Source organism: Lampetra planeri, chromosome 36, assembly GCF_965212315.1.
Source record: "Lampetra planeri chromosome 36, kcLamPlan1.2.h2, whole genome shotgun sequence".
Classification (NCBI taxonomy): domain Eukaryota; kingdom Metazoa; phylum Chordata; class Hyperoartia; order Petromyzontiformes; family Petromyzontidae; genus Lampetra; species Lampetra planeri.
Genome location: NC_136142.1, coordinates 84,116 through 106,363, shown reverse-complemented (window position 1 = coordinate 106,363; position 22,248 = coordinate 84,116). Strand labels below are relative to the sequence as shown.

The 22,248-nt window shown below is 48.8% G+C and overlaps 1 protein-coding gene across 3 annotated transcripts in view; it reads left to right on the top strand.

The window, feature by feature from the left end:
• LOC144730639 (chloride channel protein 2-like) overlaps positions 1-22,248 on the top strand; it is a 101,908-nt gene that overhangs the window by 35,193 nt on the left and 44,467 nt on the right. For all 3 annotated transcript variants that reach the window (XM_078611281.1, XM_078611280.1, XM_078611282.1), the window contains exon 3: positions 940-1,078. In XM_078611281.1, coding sequence (XP_078467407.1) covers positions 940-1,078 — 139 coding nt within the window. The remainder of the gene's footprint in view (positions 1-939; positions 1,079-22,248) is intronic.

The following is a 22,248-nucleotide window of genomic DNA, read 5'->3' as shown; positions in this document are numbered from 1 at the left end:
AATATCAATCCGAAACCAGACCGAAAGTAAAACATTTACTTTCGGCCGAAACCGAAAGTATACCAAAAGAGGCTATTTGCCAACTTTCGGCGCCGAAACCGAATTTCGGTCGGCCTCTACATCCGTCACCTATTACCACTCGTCACCAGCCATCACTCGTTACCAGTCGTCACCCGTTAACCCTATCGATGGGATGATGAATGGCATACAATCCCTCGCTTTCTCTTAGCCTTGTCTCTCTCCATGTCTATGTTGTCTCTCTCTCTGTATATGTGTCTCTCTCCGAGCTAGAATTCATTCACACCTGATGACGGTTGCTTGTGTTGCAATTGAAACGTCATATTCTATTACTTATTTTATTTTATTTCCACGTGACTTTAACGATGACTATGTTTTAGGCCCAGACTGAGCTGCGCTCAAAATGGACAGCAGCAGCATCGGCCAATCGGGGGAGCCTCAACAAAACTAACATGGCTGCTTTAGCATTGTGAAGAATTTGACCACGTGGCCATAAGTGGCCAATCAGGAATCTGTGACAAAATTCTTGACTTAAAGCTTTTGTGACTGCAGGAATTCATGTTCTTTGGGTCTTTCGGTGGCTTTACAAAAAGACCCAAAGAATATGTGACAAAATGTTTTGCGTATACATCCATTGCTGGATGAAGGTCTTCCCATGCCATGCGAGTTGTGAGTTTATTGACAAACCATACTCCGCTGATCAGCCCAGGTTGTTGTGAAGCTGGCAGGATAGGCGTGGGAGCATAGTACTGTACAATGGCAGGTTTTGCTGCACTGCCTTATATTGCCCATGTCATCTGCTACCTGCCTGCAATACACGATGATTATGATGATGACCGACGATGATGATGGTTACAACAATGATGACGATGGCATTGGTGATGAAGATGCTGACGATGAGGCCCTCGTGTGCATGTGCAGATGTATGGGAGGTACACGCAGGAGCTGGGAGAATTCGCAAAGACGGAGGCGGCACGGATCCGCGTGAACGACGCCCGGCGTGACAAGCGGCAGCTGCGGACGCGACATAGCAAGGAGCACGACACGCCACGATGGAGACGTGAGTCACACACGCACGCACACGTACATACGTCCATGGACGTACAAAACAAAGACCCCCCCCCATATAGCCTTTAACAAACCGTTGAGGCAAGTGCTGTTGGTGGCTGGCACCTGTGTAGACTGGCACGGCACAGGCCCCTGGCCGGCTTTATCTCTCCATTGTTTATATTTACACACTGCACCAGAAACTCATTTAAGGCCTAGTCCACCTAGGGGAGGCTCAGGACCAGTTAAAATATTCACCGCTGTTATCTGTCATCAGCAGAAATCGAACTCGGATTGCTGGGTTTGTAGTGCAGTACGCTAACTTTTACACGGATGCACATAGATGTACATATACAAACACATGCGACAAGGAAATCTGGAAGCTCCAGTACAGATGTGAGCCACTGACATGAGGTTGAATTGAGACAATTATATAAACCCATGTGCTTTTGTATTTTATTGCTCCATCTTTAAAAAGCTCCACATGGATCTTGCCTTTAGGTCAGGTGATTGTAGGCTACAGAATTTACAGAGCAGGGCCGGACTTATTTTTTCAAGGTGTGAGACCGTCACTCTTCGTGTACACGATGACAATACCGCTGCGCACCGAGGCTGCCGTTGGGCCAGCCTCTCCGGCAGTCAACGTGAACCGTGACGCGCATGGCGATCGCCGGGCGGGTCACGATTCGCGCCATTCAACGGGAATCTCAGCTTGCGGAGCTGTTTTTTTGCAATGCAGGAAGCGCCCCGGCAAAAACACAGGGAGCCATGTGCTCAAAATAAATGTACGGGCAGGATTAATGGACGTATCCTGTTGCTGTGGAGCCATGGTGTTTCTGGACGTGTTTGTGACACCAGCTCGGAGTGCCGGCAGTGCACCTCGCCGCTGTGCGATGCTATTTCTAACGCTACGCACACAGCCACTCACGCCGATCCAGAACTTTATTGAAGCAGCAAGTCGTTATGTGACACTGGCAGAGTTCAGATAGAAATATTAACGCCACTTACCGACAGACAAAGGGTAAAGGTGGGAGTGACGGCTCGGTGGTTAGCGTACCACACTTTGAACACGCCGAGTTAGATTCCCTACCATGCCTACCACTGGAAGTGAGTGACATCTAAACTTTGTTCTAGGTCTTCCACATTCACCAGCCCGCACTGGTGAAGAATGGTCAAACAAACCCCACGACTGAGACTGTGTGGGAAGACCTACATCCAGCTCTGAGTTGTCAATGGAGCGCAAGTTATCTCTCTGTGTAAATGTAACTTCCCTATTCTCCTGTGCAATGATGGCACCGACTCTGAGCAGGCAAGTGCCTCGTCAGAGGATGGCACACATCATGGCACTCGAGCCAGATCACTATCCTCTTACTCATTGTAATGCAACGTCGATGCAGTAGCTGGCTGGTGGTGGCGGTGCACGCCAGTAATCCAGCTCAAAGTTGAATTTCGATTTAAAGCTTTCGTGACTGCAGGGATTCATCCTCTTGGTTCTTTCGGTAAAGTCACGTAGAGAATTGTTTTATTATGTTTTATTTTTATTATTTTATTACTTCCCTTCTACGTGACTTTACCGAAAGAACCAAGAGGACAGCTCAAAGTTGTGAAACTCCCTTCCTGTGCGTGTCGAGGAGGTACCATACCCAGGCTCGACAGCGGAAGGCAATACGGCAAGTGGACTATCGGCATCAGGTAGGTTAAAATAAAACAAATACATTAAATCACGACGTTTCGGAGGCAACACAAGCTTCCGTCTTCAGGTGAAACCGTCACAGCAAAATTGCTGTATCAAGTGAAGATAAGTCCCAAGAGACCCGACCTTATATGTACTGGTTGAGGGGGGAGGAGCCAGGATGGGCCGCGGGAGAGGAGGGGTTGTGAGATGGTCAGTACGGCTGCTGGAACTGAGCCTTTGTCATGTAGATGGCAGAAGTAGATAAGCAAGCTAGGGTTAAGCCGCCTTTTGTTATGCTGCTGGGTGGGTAAAATTCAAAGCAGGCCACCAGCATGTGAAAAAAGAAGCTAAACATGATAAACAACGTGTGGTGATGTTGATGGTGGTGCGTGGAGCTGGGGGTAACAGACTGGTAATATGGATATGTTTAAGAAGATACATCTAAACTGGCTGTCTATCAGTAAACTGCACGGTAACTAAAGTTTAACTTGGTTAATTACATCTTTACAATGATTGCTCAATCTGAATCCATCATCTCGGTTGAAGTTATGCAGTTTACTGATAGCCAGTTTTGTTTTTATCATGTTTAGCTTCTTTTTTCACACGCTGGTGGCCTGCTTTGGATTTATTTGTTTTCTTTTAACCTACGTGACATTACCAAAAAAACCAAAGAGTATGAATTCTTGCAGTCACGAAAGCTTCAAATCTAGAATGATCGGCATCAGTTTCTATCTTTCTGGGGCTAGAGTGTTGTGTGGATGTTCTCCAGGTGCTCCGGTTTTCTGCAGTTGTATAAAAACACATCAATTGGCTAAAACATCTTAAAATAAAAACCTAATGAAGCAGGACCATCCTGAAAAAGAGTACTGCGACTCAGTATGGCTCTCCGTGATATAAAAAGTAAATTATATTTATTTCAGGTATCCAAACTGCAATTTGAAAGTCTTATTTTCTCATTTTATGAAGTTTAATCCTTGTGATGGACAACCTGGTTACACACAGTCTAGGTATGTGCCTACCTGTGACACCATCAGCCAAATCACAGACGAGGCCATGAGCAGCGATTTAATATAACCGAGCGCAGCATGGTTACAGTGTGGAGCTTGCTGTGGTTAATGTGGCGGTGCTGACATTGAGCCGGATTAGCGTGCAAGGGCATTGTTCCTGAGGAATTCTACCGCTCGACGCGGCTGGTGTGGCGGCCCGTGTCCACCTCCTGGGTCGAGACACGCGCAGTGGTGACTCGAGGTTCCAGGTTGAGGGGGCTACATTCTCCACTCGATGTGAGTCTATGGGTCTCGATGTGAGTTCATGGGTCTCTGTGTGAGTCACTGGGTCCCTTTGAGGGAGCGCTGATGATGAAGCCACTGCCAGCATATTGCAGTTACTCAATTACTCCACCTGCATGACACGTTTTCACCTGAGACTGGAAATTCCAGGGTACAGTTCATAACCTCCTCAGCCTGGAGTCCCGAGATGCGAGTGTGCCACCTAACCAGGCCCTGCGGGCGAGATACACCTCAGAGTTCAATCAGAAAACCCGAGGCATTTTCATACAGCTTGTTATTATTCTCAGAAAGCCTCATAGAGTCTCATGACTCATTTTCAGGAGGATCCTGCTAAGTTTTCGCAGAGGGAGATAATGATTGCTGCTATGTATATTCAAATTGAGTAATTTACAGGTTACTGTGACATCACACAATGGCCTACTCTTGGAAATGACGTCATGGGATCTTTAACGTCCACTGCGCTGCTGACGATGCATGTCTTCATGTTTAATTCAATGCCTGCAGTGTTAAGAAGGTAGCCACTGGGTTCTACAACAAGCGGCGACCGCGCTTCCCCTGGGAAATGTGGGAGCGCATAAACGTGGGCTGTACAAGTGCATGAGGAATTCCCAGCCTGGCTTGCTCCATGTGTTCCTTGAGATGCAACTTCAATTGTATTTAGAGGTTGTATGTGTGCTGAGTGTCATGTGAATCCTGTGTACTTGCTGTGAGGTTTCAGGTAGGGGGTTTATGTGATGTGTGTGTAGTGGTGTAACTTTGTCCACTCGGTTTGGGAACTGGAGTCTGCGCGGTGGCATTGCACAGGGGTGAACGGCCGTGGCCCTCCAGTGGGTTTTCTTGACGTGGTGCATCTGAAAGATTAATCGTAACTTGTTGGCAGTCAGTTTGAGAGTAGTTGAGTAAAATTACAAGCATTAACAATGTTTCACTGTTCTCATAGGAAACAATTGAGGAATGAATACAGTCCACATCTTGATATAGCAATTAATTTATTTGGAAAAATATAATTAATTTACACATGAAACAACGCTATTCACGAGGCCATCATATCTGGCACACTCATAGTCTGAGTGTTTCTAGGCTGCACAAATCAGAACCTGAAGTTATTTAACTGATTGCTGACACAGGGCTGCAGTAAATAAGCATTTGTCACAACTGGATTAAGTAAAGCTTCCAAAGCTTTCCATAAACAAACTCTCTCCTCTCATTGTCTCGTGTACCCAATCCTCATCTGCACCCACGCCTCGAACTACCACCTGTAACTGCACAATCAAGGTGTCCACCTCTGGGGGTCGATCCCTCCGATCTGGAAAGGCTGCTGGGATAAAAAGTTCAGTCAATCACCATGGGTGTGTAAGCGAGCCATTGGAAGCGGTTCAACTCCCCATGGAGTTGAACCGCGTGTGTCTCTGTTTGTCTCTGTGTGAGTCTCTCTCTCTGCTTGTGTGTCTGTCTGTCTGTATGTCTCCGTGTCTATGTTTTGTCTTTCTCTCAAATTTAGCAATCTTTGGAAGAACGTAATCAACCAGCCAGCATTGGTATAAACATGGGCATTTTCGTTCCTTTGTTCTATCATGTGTATCAGACCTCCCCTCCCCCTCTCTGTCCATTGTGTTGGCGTGTGCAGCAACCGCGTCCAAGCCGTCGTCCATTTTTTTGCCCCCCCCCCTCCGGCCCCTCTCCCTCCAGATACGTTCCATTCATTGGCTACCACATTCTGATGAGCCCCCCCCTCTCCTCCCCCCTTCAACTTGCTTATAAGGGATTACATCTTGAATCATTGCCTCACTTGATGCAGCTAATCTGGCTGTGACGGTCCCACCTGATGACGGAGACTTGTGTTGCCTCCGAAACGTCGTGATTTTTGTTTTATTTTATTTTATTTTCATTAATTTTGATGTTTTACCTACGTGACTTTACCGAAAAAACCTAAGAATATGGGGTGTTGACTGTTGTGTTGGCCGACTCTCTGTGTTGTATTGCATTATATTCCTAAGTTTACTATGTTTGTTTTCTCATTCATTTGTACCTTATTATGGTTGCTTGTGTTGCAATCGAAACGTCGTATTCTATTATTATTTTATTTAATTTATTTCTACATTACTTTACCGAAAGAACCAAAGAGTTATCCCCATGGAATCTCCGGTACGGCACAAGGGCTGCGTCACAGAGGCCACGGCACTTCCGCAGTCGCACGCGTCGCGCAGAGTCGGTTTTAAGAACCTGTCGTCCCACCTGAAGTGAGCGGCTTGCTCGCGAGGTCGAGTCCGGGATCTCTGGTGGGGGGGGGGGGGCGGCGGGAACGCAGATCGGAGACGGATCGGAGCTCCGAGGCTCCGGCTCGGACTGCGCATACCCTGGCTTGCTGGAGACCTGTAAACAGCCAGAGCATTCCTCCCCCACTTATTTTAGAACAATTACACGCACAGCCCGTACCGGGCGTCCTGCGCCGCGTCGGCGCGGGGGTCGCGAACCCGGCCGCTCGGCGTGCCTCCCCGCCGCCGCTGCCACGGTGGGGTAGGGCGGCCGCGCTGGCGGTGCCAGCCAATGCGACCGAGTTTCGACAGGTCCCGGCCGCATCGCGCCGCTCGCTCTCGCGCGTTCGCCCTGTGTTCCCGCCAGAGCCCAGGCGCTCGTCCGCACCGCCGTCGTCCTCGCCGCAAATATCGACGCCGCGTAGCCACCAGAGACGGGCACGGCGGCGTGTCTGGGGGATGCGGTGTGCGCGGGCCGGAGGTGAGCGGCCGTGCGTGCGCGGGGGAGGGAGGGATTGAGGGAACGGCGGCGGAGGTTGGGTCGGCGGGCCATGCTCCTCCGGCTGCCGGCACTCGTCCTGCTCAGAGTGCTCATGTGTCACGATGCCCAGCGCACGCCCAGCAGAGGTGAGCGACACGTGCGGGTCACGTGCGTGTGCGGTGCGCAGGTGGCTCCGAGTGGGAGACTGCACAGGCGGTTCAACAGGCGGTGCGTGTATGTCTGTTCAGGTGCCTGTGGTTAAGAGGGGTGTGTGTCTTAAGAATATATGTGCATGTGTGTTCAGGTGTACACTTGCCCCAACAGTCTGTTCGAGGATATACGTGGGACCTTTGTCAGGTGTTTGTGTGTTAAACAGGTGTCTATAGTTAGGAGGGGTGCTTGTGTAAGGTCTATATTTAGTAGGTGTCTGTGTGTGTTCACGACGTGTCCACAATGTGTGTGGATTGATAGGAGGTGTGTGTGTGTGTGTGAGCTGTGCTTGGGAGTTACATGTGCTGGAGGTGCATCTGTTCAGCAGACACATGTGTTCAAAAGTTTATGAGTTGTATTTGTCAGTAATGTGAATATTTTCAGGTTTCTGCGTTTGTGAGGTGTGTGTGTTCAGGTGCTATCTGGGTTCATGAGGAGTGGGTCTGTGTGTGTATGTATAGTAAGTGCCGGCATTCATAGGTGCTCACTGACTATACTTGCCCCACCAGCCTGTGTAGGTTACACAGGGAACATTTGTCTTTGTGTAGGAGGTTCCACTTCTCGCTTTTAATCCATCACGCTGCTGAAGTCGTTACTTCCTTTATTATTAGCACCCACAGAAAACAGAGAGGTCCCTTCCCTACAGCGACTAGCAGTTCACCAGCATTGATTTATGAAATTCTAACTGCTGATGAGACACTGCATATCAAATACCGGTCCAGAATTTTGCTTGTATTGAATCAATGCTGCTGAAATTATGCACTTACAGAATGCCATTGGGTTGTGGAAGAGATGTTTGTATCATTTTGCATGGACTCGGATATGTGCAGGAGACAGGTTGTCTTCTTATCTATGCTGCCACTTGGTTCTCAGCACCCACGCTCGTGCTTGTCTTGTTTCGTGTTAGCCTTCATGATTCAGTTGCCTAGCATACCCAGGGCTCACTGTTGTTACCAGTCAACACAAACTCAACACGAATGTCAATAACACCATGTCTTTAAAATAAAAAAATATATAAAATCAGTGACGTTTCTGGCATTGGCCCTTCATCATAGAACATAAATGTGCTACGAATAATGGTGGTTGCTTGTGCACCACTGCCAACACAGACAGCATCATAAAATAAGTTGTTAGCAGTCTGTTTGGTTTCAGGTGATTTACTTAAACAGTACATTTTCGCAGAAACAACAATAATCGTGAAAACAGAAGCAGCTGAAAGAGAAGGTGAGCGGGCAGCTCAGGGGACTCACACTTTCCCAGCTGATCTTCCGAAGCAACAGCGCCGAGCTGCCATCTCGCACTCCATCCCGAGATTAAAGCGCATTCTCGAGTGCAGATCGAAATCCGAGACTGCAGCAAAGTCTCAGTCGCACGATTCATATTAACACTTAATTCCTACAAGCGCAGCTCACTACAACCTCAATGGCCGATACACAAGTGGTTGACCTGCTCGCAGGGCAAGCCAGCGGCTGGCTGACATGCGAAGGTTGCCGATGCGAGGCATGCTTGTATAATAACGCCGCCGCCGCCGGGCCAGGCCACGGCGACGCGTGTGTGTCCACTGTTGTGCGTGGCTCGCCAGTGGAAACAATGCGAGCTATGACATGTCGCGAGTCACGCGTGTCGCGTTGCGTGCGCCACGATGTGGCCACGATCCTTGTCTCGTGCTGTGAGGAGCAGAGCGTGCACAATTCCACGCAGACAAATTTGTGTAAGCGCCGCCGAAAAGTTCATCAGGCAAAAAGGTGCGTGTGAGCTCCAAACAAATAAGATCTGTCATCTTACTATAATGGAGATGAGGACCATTAGGGTCCTACATTTTCTAGTCATGATAATTATGCTTTGTAAGAGATGATGTCTACAGAGCAAATGGCAATAAGTTGTCCCAATGTGCTGTCGTGCCATCTACCGTAATATAGCAGCCACGGGTTGACTCTATTGAGTTGGTGCTTTAACATGGGGCTGTGTGTATTATTACACACGATTATTTCACGTGACATACAAAGCATGATGGCAGAACCGATCCTTTTGCCGACTAGAAATCACCAGTGGCATGCACATAACGTAGCCATTCTCCGGTGCATGGTTTTGTTTACCAGTGGGAGATGTTCGCGCCCATCTCTGTGACGCAGATTCGCCGCATTGTCAACTTTTATGCGGGGGGAAGGCTCGGTAACCGACCTGCATCTCACAGCGCACACCCACTTATGGCTCACTTCCCATAGGAATGGGGCCCACTTATGGCTCACTTCCCATAGGAATGGGGCCCACTTATGGCTCACTTCCCATAGGATTGGGGCCCACTTATGGCTCGCTTCCCATAGGAATGGGGCCCACTTATGGCTCACTTCCCATAGGATTGGGGCCCACTTATGGCTCGCTTCCCATAGGAATGGGGCCCACTTATGGATATTTTTCTGCATTTTCACGGCCATTGGAAAGCAGACCCAGTCTGTGCCGGCTGTTCTGTATTAGACCTGTGTCTGTGTGTGTCTGTATTGAACCTGTGTCTGTGTGTGTGTCTCTGTGTGTGTGTGTGTCTGTGTGTCTGTGTATCTGTATGAGACCTGTGTGTGTGTCTGTGTGTGTGTCTGTATTAGACCTGTGTCTGTGTGTGTGTCTGTGTGTGTGTGTCTGTGTGTGTGTGTCTGTGTGTGTGTGTGTTTCTGTGTGTATGTCTGTGTGTGTGTGTGTGTCTGTATGAGACCTGTGTCTGTGTGTGTGTGTGTGTGTGTCTGTATTAGACCTGTGTCTGTGTGTGTGTCTGTGTGTGTGTGTCTGTGTGTGTTTGCATTAGACCTGTGTCTGTGTGTGTGTCTGTGTGTGTGTCTGTATTAGACCTGTGTCTGTGTGTGTGTCTGTGTGTGTGTCTGTGTGTGTGTGTGTCTCTATGTGTGTGTCTGTGTGTGTGTGTGTGTCTGTATGAGACCTGTGTCTGTGTCTGTGTGTGTGTCTGTATTAGACCTGTGTCTGTGTGTGTGTCTGTGTGTGTGTGTGTCTGTGTATGTGTCTGTGTGTGTGTGTTTGTGTGTGTGTCTGTGTGTGTGTGTCTGGTGGGGCCTTACCATCAGCCCCTCCAAAACTAAGCACCTGCCTGGGTATTTTGTACCATCGGACACTCCACCCCCACAACTCCCAATTGGTGATGGGGCAGTTGTGGAGAGAGTGGAGAGTTTCCCATACCTGGGCAGTGTGCTTATGACCGGCTCCAGTTTATCAGCAGAGGTCTCACTCCGTATCAGTCGAGCGGCAATATCTTTTCATCGGTTGCGTAACGCTATGTGGAAGCTACCTGGTCTATCGCTCCGCACGAAGCTTCAGGTCTTCTCGGCCACGGTCATTCCCTCCCTTCTCTACGCTTGCGAAACGTGGACCCCCTAGTGGAGCATCTTCGCCGGTTGGAAACATTTAGGCTGGCCTGCCTACGATCCATCCTGGGTTTAACCAGGCTGGATTGTGTGAGGAGCTCACAAGTCCTTGAAAGATCTGGGCAAAGTCCCATCGGTGAGCTCCTCCGGCAGGCAAGGCTGCGTTGGCTGGGTCATGTAGCCCGCATGCCCAGCCACCGCATGCCTAAACAGCTTTTGTTCGGCCGGATCGAGGGGGCTAAACGGGCGCGCACGGGCTAGAGAAGAGATGGAGTGATGTGGTACAGGAGGACGTGGAGCTGAGTGGACTTGCCGATGACTGGTACCAGCGGTGTCAAGATCGGCCTCAGTGGAGGAGGCTCGTGAAGGACGCTACTGGGCAGTTGGAGGCAGTCGCCCTCCAACAACAACGGAGGGCGGAGGAGCGACGCTCACAACAACGAGCGGAGCGCCGGGTGGCTAAAGCACAGCAAGTTGGTACAGTAGGGGGCACAGGTGGTGCATCAGCCAGTCATCTCGGTCATCTCGGTCAGTCGACCCGTGGCACCTGGGTCTGCCCCGTGACCTCCTGCCAGCGGGCGTTCGACACTTCACGTGGCCTCAAGGTGCACATGGCCTGGCACAAGGGTCGTGGTGACGTCACCGCCACTTAGTGGCGAATGGCGGTTGTTGTTGTTGTTGTGTGTCTCTGTGTGTCTGCATTAGACCTGTGTCTGTGTGTGTGTCTGTGTGTGTGTCTGTATTAGACCTGTGTCTGTGTGTGTATCTGTGTGTGTGTGTCTGTGTGTGTCTGCATTAGACCTGTGTCTGTGTGTGTGTCTGTGTGTGTGTCTGTATCTTCGCCGGTTGGAAACATTTAGGCTGGCCTGCCTACGATCCATCCTGGGTTTTACCAGGCTGGATTGTGTGAGGAGCTCACAAATCCTTGAAAATCTGGGCAAAGTCCCATCGGTGAGCTCCTCCGGCAGGCAAGGCTGCATTGGCTGGGTCATGTAGCTCGCATGCCCAGCCACCGCATGCCTAAACAGCTTTTGTTCGGCCGGATCGAGGGGGCTGAACGGGCGCGCACGGGCTAGAGAAGAGATGGAGTGATGTGGTACAGGAGGACGTGGAGCTGAGTGGACTTGCCGATGACTGGTACCAGCGGTGTCAAGATCGGCCTCTGTGGAGGAGGCTCGTGAAGGACGCTACTGGGCAGTTGGAGGCAGTCGCCCTCCCACAACAACAGAGGGCGGAGGAGCGATGCTCACAACAACGAGTGGAGCGCCGGGTAGCTAAAGCACAGCAAGTTGGTACAGTAGGGGGCACAGGTGGTGCAGCAGCCAGTCATCTCGGTCATCTCGGTCAGTCGACCCGTGGCACCTGGGTCTGCCCCGTGACCTCCTGCCAGCGGGCGTTCGACACTTCACGTGGCCTCAAGGTGCACTTGGCCTGGCACAAGCGTCGTGGTGATGTCACCACCACTTAGTGGCGAATGGCGGTTGTTGTTGTTGTGTCTGTATGAGACGTGTGTCTGTGTGTGTGTCTGTATTGGACCTGTGTCTCTGTATAGGTTTTGTATCAAATCTCAGGGGATCTGACGTTATTTGTGCCTGTGCTACTCCACTGGGCCTGCGTGTGGAGGCCGGGCCTTGCGGGATGGTGCAGGTGACAGTGCACGCGGTGGCTGAGCTTGCCTATCTCTCGAGGTTTTCATAGCGCATGTTCCAGTCGATCCAGCAGGTTTTGACAACCGGCTCACATTTTCGTGAGAGGCAGTAACACAAGCCACCGGTGCGGGGGGATCTGGGCGACGTGGGTTGGTGAGCAAGAGGTGTGAGCCATGACGGGATGCATCTGCTCGTCCAAAACTACTTTTCCTGGTGCTGTCGTTCCACAGCCGAAGCCTGCCTTTGAATGCAATGTCGAGATGGTGAGGGATCCCCTGGGGATTCACCCTCGGCCACAACTGGTGTCAGAGGATTTCAGTTCACTAGGAACAAATATTTCTTCTCATTTCTGGTATTTTTCCCACTCGTGTGTGATCTGCCTCCCTGCTCATGTCTCTGCACTCACTCCCGTCCTGTGCCATCATCTCCACATCCACTGCGAAATCTTTCACACCCTGGTCTCGCCACCTCGAATCACCTCTCTCTAGGCCTGCTTCTCGGTCTCTGCCCTAGTGCGTCCACGTTCATTGCCTTTAATCTTCAAAGATGGTTATTCTATCTTCTTACGACATCTCTCCCTAGCCACCTGAGTCGACCTTCATATCATCTGCGATGGGCACTGCAGATTTTTAAGGGATTTTTGGGGCCGTCATCCTGCTAGGCCCCATATACATACAGTGTTGTTACAGGTGTCGTTGTCGTTGCAGAATTTTGAGATGTATTGGAAACATTTGTTGAAATCCCACTTGATTTAAGTGTTCCTTCTTTGACCACAGAGTTATGTCTTTACCAAGCCGGCTGCAGCAGCTCCAGCAGTGAAGTTTGCCCCAGCACAGGCCCCAATTAACCCCGACACCACAGACAGTGACACACACGAACCGTGTGAAGTGGTGACACTGCACCGTTTGAATTTGAGCAAGGGGGATTGTGTCGAACATAAGATTGTATTTGACAGGAGATTGTGTTTGGCACTGGAGCCAGCAGCTCGTGGCGGAGTCCTGATCTCCATCCCAAAATAGAAGAGTGGGATCGTGAATGTGCCACGCTGGGCCATGTGTCATCGTTTCACTGCCACCGACGAAGTCTCTCTCTACAATAACTCGACCATGCTAGGAGTGTTTTCGTCTTTACCTGTAACACCTGGGTTTCAGCGCAAAGTCCTCAGCATTGGGTGAAGGAGAATGAAGTGCGTGTGTTTGTGATGAGTTTTATTTTTCATGCGCATTAGCGGGGAGCGGACTGAAACCTTGGGCTCACTGTGTTGGAGAAGTCGATTTTACGTTGGGTGATTGTCATCCAGCGTCTCAGCAGGTGGATGAATCCTCTCATGGATAAAGCATCAGCCCCCTGAGCCAAGAGCAAAGAGCCGAAGGGTTTTTTTACTTGGTAAATCAGAAGGTCAACTGACTGACGAATGAAAATGTAAGTATTTTTTTTTAGATATTTATTATGTTATCAACCACAGTTCTCCACCGTAGCCCATGAATAAGTCTGCTTCATAAAGAAAAGCGTCACGGTGCCACAGCTCAAGTTCACTCGCTCGCCTTCTCGAGTCGGGATGTTCTCTCCACGGCGCTCCGCACACGTTCAGCTCGTGCCACCGGCCAGACGCGGCCAATGCTCCTTTCACCACCGTAGGGGATTAGGGGATTAGCTGTTTGATTTGATTGGAGCAACGCGATTCATGAAGCTATCAATTATGTTGCAATGGGAGATTAAAATATAAAAAGGAGGTAAATGTTTTTGCGAGCTTATTAAAAAATAAATCCAGAACGCTGAGAGGGAAGTGCACGTGGCGTGAGGCGGAGTGAGCAGGCCCCCAGGCTCCAGCGAGCGAGGAGCCAAGGAGCACTTCGAGTGGCTCTCGAGAGATGCGTGACGTACAGGCGACGATGGGCAGCCCAGCAAAGCAGTGCAACTTGCAAGTTGATGTATAACCACGTGAGAACTCTAAGACACCAGGGTAGAGTCTCAATTGCAAGAGTGACCCGAGTCACCACAATGACAAAAGAAAAACAAAAATTACAGCAAAGATGCAAATATAAATCAGAGCCATCGGTGGAAAAAAAAAATGTATCATTAGCGCAAGTCGGCTCGGGCAGATTATTTTTAAACTGCTAATAGCAGAATTACAAATAAAGTTCGTGAAACATTAAACAGATATACGGTGACGGGGACATATGTCAAATGCAATTGCAAATTAAGTTATCATAAAGAATCAGTAGTTCATTTAGATGGGAAAAGTGTGAACAGTGAAAGTGTAAAGGAACTGATAATTGGTTTTTACCCTTCTATCTGGCAACAAAACTGACACCTTTTTACAAGGAGTCATGTCTGCATAGACCGCAATACCTGCAGTCATAATACAAACAAACGACATAACTCTGATAATGTGCACTGTCCTTGAAGTTGATTGGTCCACACCCGAGACAGCTTTCCTTAGAGCCTAGTCTCACATGGGTTGGACCAGATGACGCCAAAGGCGCCTTTTGGCGTCATCTGGTCCAACCCATGTGAGCCAATCAACTTCAAGGACAGTGCACATTTTCAGAGTTATGTTCTTTTGTTTGTATTATGACTGCAGGTATTGCGGTCTATGCAAACATGACTCCTTGTAAAAAGGTGTCAGTTTTGTTGCCAGATAGAAGGGTAAAAAACCAAATATCATATTTTTACTAGCAAATGAGGTTCCCATAGTGTAAAGAACTGTCAAAACTCCCAAGAGCAATGGGAAGATGAGACGAAAATTAATCGTATTACTACGTAACATCCATCTTCCATAATATATGTTTTTGGGTCAGATCGCCTAAATATAAATGTGTCTTTAAACCCGCCACCACGCGACATAGCCAATTACTAAGGTTTGTCACGTAAACAGAACATGCCAATTACTGAACCCACGACATGTGGGCTTACTTTCCAACACACCGGTGTGCTGAACTTGTAACTAGTTGGCATGTTTTGTCTACGTGACAAACCTTACTAATTGGCTGTATCGAATGGTGGTGGGTTTAACGACACATTTTTTATGCGATCAAACCCAAAAAGCCTCTTATGGATAATATTGCTCGCGAAAGCCTATGTGTTAAACTGAGCATCCATTTTAAATAACTGCACTTATTAATTAATTGTGGACTCGGTCACTAGACCGACGATGTCCTCATGTCAACTGTGTCCAATCACCACTCTGCAGGCCACAGTAACGCTTTCACTCACCCACCCACCACACTGCAGGTCACCACACCTCTCTCTGCTTCTTCCCTTGCTCTGCTCTGCTTTGGAATTCCCTCCACACACCATATCTTTTACGCGAGCTCTTATAACAGTAACCTTGCTTATTTCAAGAAACGTGTTACAATCTTAACTATCACAAATCTGAAGGTGCTGTTTGTTGCTGGTCACTTAATGTTTTGGCCCTTTAGGCCTGTGATCCGTAACCCTGTTTAAAAAATAATAAAAATTATACTTCCATTGAGCTACATTTTAGATATGGAGTCAGGGTAAAGTTCAAACGTAATTGTATTTATAACCGAGCGGGGAACCCATGTTTCTATGAGTGAGCTACTTCCTGGCTGTGTCATAGCCCCAACCACAACCTAGAATCATCCCTGAAACCAGTATCATTTATATTTATTGCTGTGTAAATACAATCACGCAAGTTTGACATTCAACAAAGAATGGCAGGCTCAGTAAGCTGTCACGATGTGGTCAAATAAAGAATGCAGATTGTGTCAATTAAGCACATCCATTGCACGGAGCCGAGCGTTTTAGGTTCAAAAGGCCCTGGGGATGCTAACGAATCAATTCAAGTGAAACATCAAGGATACTTAAGCATTGATTCTCAAACACAAACCAAAAACTTTGATCGCATCTATCGATGGCGCTGTTTTATGACAGAAAACATTCATGAGGCAAAAAATTGCATGCAAAGAATTACGGTGCACGTTTGTAAGTGGTTGTGCAGTCAATACTTACAATGCAGCCAACACATACAGCTTGAACACTGCCATATAACAGATGTCATCAATGGGCTGATGTTTCAGGCAATGGCCCTTCTTCAGGGCAGAGAAAGTGACTGATTTGTAACTGGGGGGGGCGGGGGGGTGGCACACTTAACAATGTTAATGATCGGGCGGTGAGGCAGCCCAGCGCAAGCACGTTCGCTGCTTGTTGCAAAGGTGCACAGCTTGAATATAGCAGCCGCCCTGGTTCTTCATGTGTGTGTACTAACAGTAGAAACACTCCGCGCCGTCTGCTTCATATTGGACGTGAAACATTCCTGTGACGTTATTCGCAAGAGTAGGCCAAATTCGAAAAATTAACCACACATGATTCAATTTCAATATAAAGGCAGCCCCCGAGTTACGTAAGACCGAATTACGGAAATTCTCCCATAAATGATGTTCTTAAAAATCAATATGCGGAAATGCTTGCGTTAGATACGTAAGCGCAAATAGTACAGCGTGGTGAGGTTGCAGATGAATACCACTCAACCAGACGCCGCCTTCACCGAGCCTGAGCTTCACGAGGATTAAGGTAAATGGATTTTTTTGTAGTGTTACGTAAATCTTTCCTTTTGTAGCATTGCGTAGTTTGTTTTCTAAGCTTAGAACTCTCTTTTTCCGCCATGTTTATATTGCTAGCTTTCTTAATTTAAAGTTTATTTAATGAGTCATTTACTGTATGTACTGTGTATGTGTGTGTGTATGTGTGGGTAGGCATGGGTAAAGCTACGTGGCCAGGAGTCAGAGCCATTTTCTGTTCACCTTGGGGTGCGACAGGGATGTCCTCTGGCTCACACATTATTTAACATCATCTCTAACCACGTAGTTCGAGAAGCTTTCCATGGCTATACTGGAGTAAATTCCATCTGGTACAGATACAATGGGAGGCTGATCTATGCCCGGGTGCGGTCGAAGGATGGTTCCCTATTGGTCAACCACGTTATGTATGCCGATGATCTGATGATTGCTGCTCAGAGGAGCAGTTGGAGGCGCTGCTGCTGAGCCTGGAGTGTGCCACTGAGAGGTGGAGTCTTAACATCGGCCCCACCAAAACTAAGCACCTGCCTGGGTATTTTAAGCCCCTCAGCTCCCGATTGGTGAAGCAGTTGCGGAGAGAGTGGAGATTTTCCCATACCTGGGCAGTGTGCTGATGACCAGCTCATGTTTGACAGCAGAGGTTTTATCTTTTCATCGGCTGCGTCATGCTGTGCGGAAGCTACCTGGTCTGTCACTCCGCACGAAGCTGCAGAGGAGGAGGATCGTGACGAACGCTACTGGGCAGTTGGAGGCAGTCGCCCTCCAACAACAACTGAGTACAAAGGAGTGACGCTCACAACAACGAACGGAGCACCGGGCGGCTAAAATACAGCAAGTTGGCACAGTCGGGGGGCACAGGTGGTGCATCGGCCAGTTATCTCATTCAGCGAACCCATGGCAGCTGGGTGTGTCCCGTGACCTCCTGCCAGCGGGCATTAGAGACTCTTCACGTGGCCCCAAAGTGCACATGGCCTGGCACAGGTGCCGTGGTGGTGTCACTATCACTTAGTGGTGTTGTTGTTGTGAATCTAGGCCGAGCCTAATGCACGGTAAACGAACATTCGGAAGTGACTGCTTTCTGTTAATGTATGTTAAAATGTTTCGTGGTATTCATAAACAATTGGATACAGTACATGTTCCACGAGTTAAATTATGGGTAGTGTTAGGGTAGATATTCTACGAAATGAAAGAATCATAGAAAGTGCAGAGCGCATGTACACCGATACGATGCAGGTAGCGATAGGAAACGGACGACAGCGTGATATGGTACTGAGAGAAAACGGTAGGGGAGGCAGAACTATTTCTGGATATGGGTTTTCATCTTGATTTCGGGGGGAAATTGGTCAGTTTCTGACATACAGAAAATTCGGGTTACGGATCGTACTCGGGAGCCTAACCCTTCCATAACCCAGGGACTGCCTGTACATCGCAGAAATCATCACCTCCCAAATGCGGAAACTTTGCAAGAAAAAAAAGGCATGAGACTCGGTGAGGCTTTTTGAGGTAAACATGCTAAATAACAATTCACATGCATGTATTCCCATTTGCAGCTTAGTTAATAAGCCAATTCGGTGTTGATTAATTATACAACCTCTGATTTATGTGCATTACTCCCACATCTGTCGTTACTTTCGTATGTTCTCAGGTAGTGGAATCGTTAGTTGTCCCAGGGCAGTTACAGTGAGGGAAAAAAGTATTTGATCCCCTGCTGATTTTGTATGTTTTCCCACTGACAAAGAAATGATCAGTCTATCATTTTAATGTTAGGTTTATTTGAACAGGGAGAGACAGAATAACAACAACAAAATCCAGAAAAACGCATGTCAAAAATTTTATAAATTGATTTGCATTTTAATGAGGGAAATAAGTATTTGACCCCTCTGCAAAACATGACTTAGTACTTGGTGGCGAAACCCTTGTTGGCAATCACAGAGGTCAGACGTTTATTGTAGTTGGTCACCAGGTTTGCACACATCTCAGGAGGGATTTTGTCCCACTCCTCTTTGCAAATCTTCTCCAAGTCATTAAGGTTTCGAGGTTCACGTTTGGCAACTCGAACCTTGAGCTCCCTCCACAGATTTTCTATGGGATTAAGGTCTGGAGACTGGCTAGGCCACTCTAGGACCTGAATGTGCTTCTTCTTGAGCCACTCCTTTGTTGCCTTGGCCGTGTATTTTGGGTCATTGTCATGCTTGAATACCTATCCACGACCCATTTTCAATGCCCTGGCTGAGAGAAGGAGGTTCTCACCCAAGATTTGACGGTACATGGCCCCGTCCATCGTCCCTTTGATGCGGTGAAGTTGTCCTGTTCCCTTAGCAGAAAAACACCCCAAAAGCATAATGTTTCCACCTCCATGTTTGACGGTGGGGATGGTGTTTTTGGGGTTATAGGCAGCATTCCTTCTCCTCCAAACACGGCGAGTTGAGTTGATGCCAAAGAACTCCATTTTGGTCTCATCTGACCACAACACTTTCACCCAGTTGTCCTGTGAATCATTCAGATGTTCATTAGCAAACTTCAGACGGGCATGTATATGTGCTTTCTTGAGCAGGGGGACCTTGCGGGCGCTGCAGGATTTCAGTCCTTCATGGCGTAGTGTGTTACCAACTGTTTTATTGGTGACTATGGTCCCAGCTGCCTTGAGATCATTGACAAGATCCTCCCGTGTAGTTTTGGGCTGATTCCTCACCGTTATCATGATCATTGCAACTCCACGAGGTGAGATCTTGCATGGAGCCCCAGGCCCAGGGAGATTGACAGTTCATTTGTGTTTCTTCCATTTGCGAATAATCACACCAACTGTTGTCACCTTCTCACCAAGCTGCTTGGCGATGGTCTTGTAGCCCATTCCAGCCTTGTGCAAGTCAGCAATCTTGTCCCTGATATCCTTGGAGAGCTCTTTGTTCTTGGCCATGGTGGAGAGTTTGGAATCTGATTGATTGCTTCTGTGAACAGGTGTCTTTTATACAGGTAACACGCTGAGATTAGGAGCACTTCCTTTAAGAGTGTGTTCCTAATCTCAACTCGTTACCTGTGTAAAAGACACCTGGGAGACAGACATATTTTTGATTGAGAGGGGGTCAAATACTTATTTTCCTCATTAAAATGCAAATCAATTTATAACATTTTTGACATGCGTTTTTCTGGATTTTTGTGTTGTTATTCTGTCTCTCACTGTTCAAATAAACCTACCATTAAAATGATAGACTGATCATTTCTTTGTCAGTGGGCAAACGTACAACATCAGCAGGGGATCAAATACTGTTTTCCCTTACTGTACGTCGTCGGTTTCAGTGATCCTAAACGCCGCGGTGCATGCGAGCGATGCGCGCTGCGCCCGTGCCCTCCGCATCCCCAATGCCCTCGCACTTCCAGCTATGCGCCCCATCTTGCAGTTGCCACAGAGAGCATCGCATCGCACGGCGCGTCGCTGTTTACGCCACCTGGCCCTGTGCGTCTCCATCGCGCACGCTCCCCGAGGGGGGGCCCGGGCATCGAGCGTCATCGCGCGATGTATCACGAGTCTGCTCGATCGACGGAGAGGCCTCATGCCGGGCCCATTCCACTCGCTACTCTGCATTACTCCCCCAAGGTCGTGCCGACACATGTTTGCGCGGATTCCCTATTGTGCTACGCTTGGCAGTGCGCTGGCTTTGTCACTTTGCATGGCTCAGTTATCTGACACCGTGCTGCCTCCTCGACTTTGTGCTACCACATTTTTAAACTTGAGCGTGGACGACAGGGCACGTAGTGTCGAGGCAAGGCAACATCCTTCCTCGGCAAGGATAGGCGAGTGTTCTGGAACGGAAGAACACCCTCGGGGTGTTGCTTACTCGTCAATGTGTAGCGTACAGGCTGTCACATCTCATGAGGCCGTTGTAAGTTATCAAGCGACCTGGTGATGTTTGTGTGAGCGAGCATCCCTCCCGTGTATTTCTGGGGTTGAGTAAAGAGGAGGGCTCGTGTTGCAAAGTTTTTATGACCTTTGGGGAAGGGGACTCAGTGCTGATTGTGGAGACCAGAGACTGTGACTCTTCATGCGGCAGGGAAGAGGAAACGTTGGAGCAGGGAGAGAGGGTGGAGAGGGGGTGGAGAGATACATTGTGAGGGTAGAGGTGCAGATGCAGACGCCGTTTCGCAGGGAGAGACAGTCACAGGCACCGCCCTTTCTGGATCTGGCAAGCGGAAGGTGCCAATAGCAAGGTGCTGAGTGGGATCAACGGAATTAGATGCGATGACCTCGTAACCCTGACCGTGCGTGCCCGTGTCACTCGTGTGCAGAGTGTGATTGGCCGGTCCTGGGCAGAGGTGACAACTCATCGCTTCTCATGGCGCTGCTGGGTTGGTTAAATTTCCCACCGAGTTGGCATTTCCACGTGCTGCTGAACTTGGTGAAAGGAAAGGAAATCTTTCGGGGCTTTGATTACCGCTGCTAATGAGTGTTTGCAGAGAGCGGATTCCGCTCACCTCAAGCGACCTGGTGAGGATTTGGATTAATCGACCGCGTGTTTATGAGGTTGCTTAGAAATGCGAAAAAAACCCAATAATGACATGGAAGCGGGCAGATTAGGTCGACGTCCCTGTGCCAGGTTAGGTGCAGCAGCATCATTGTCAGAGTTCCCTCCATAGTGCCACAGAAGCCTGCGAGGGAAAACGTGGGCGAGGTTGCAGATTATGAAAGTTTGCCAGTGGCAAATATAACTCGCTCCTGATGTTAGCTGTGGCTGGGAATCTAACCGACATTGCCAGGTTTATAGCAGTGCACCGGTGCCACCACTCCACACGCCTGTATGTGTGTCTGCGGTTTCTGTATAGAAATTACATAAAGACTTTGTGACATCACGTGCAAGAGCATACCTTTGTGTGCCAGTGTTCAAGCACAAGTCACAGATTTGAAGATCACAAACACTTGTTTGTTTTTGTAATGACCTCGTCTCACTGCGTGCCCGCCCAATCGAGTAGAGGACATTCGCCGCTAAGCGAAGCGCGACCTCTTCGCTGTGCACGGCACCCCCGCTGGCCACCTGTGACGCGGCTTCTGCCACCACTGGCGGAAAATGTCACGTCGGTCTCACGTCGGTGAAGGGGAGGACAGGAAATGATAGTGAGACGATTGTCTTCTGTTCATGAAACAAAGCGGTGATGCAACGGGGCGGGAGACGTCTGGTGGCTCTGTGCGCCGTGCCGCCTGGCTCTCCGAGTCCTACGTGTGCGCGTGTGCGTGCGCGCACGTGCTTGTTATGCAGGAGCATTGTTTTTGATGGGGGGAGACAGGGTGGAGTTTGGGTTGTAAATGTCGTCGCGCGCTCACACTTGGCGTAACATATCTGCCGCGCCTCGAATTCTGGAAATTAAACAAAACGGGTAAAATGAGCACGTATGTTCTGATAAATGACGGCCATCCAGGGAATCGCGTTTTGTCCAGAACACAATGCCGCATCCTGCTTTTGTGCCACGTGCTCGCGTCGAACACGGTGCAGCACATCATGGTTTTCATTATTTTCGTTCTGACAAAACCCGTCCGGGTTTCCAGTGGTGGTCTTTGAACGCTGTGTCGTATTCCTGCTCGCGATGGGCTCGAGTCAGGCTATGGCTCACGTAGTCTCGCACTTGGGAGATTGTTGTATTATTTTATATTTTTTGTGACTTTTTACCGCAAGTTCAATCACAATTGCGCCATTGGGACCAGTACACCGAGCGAAGAGTTTCTCT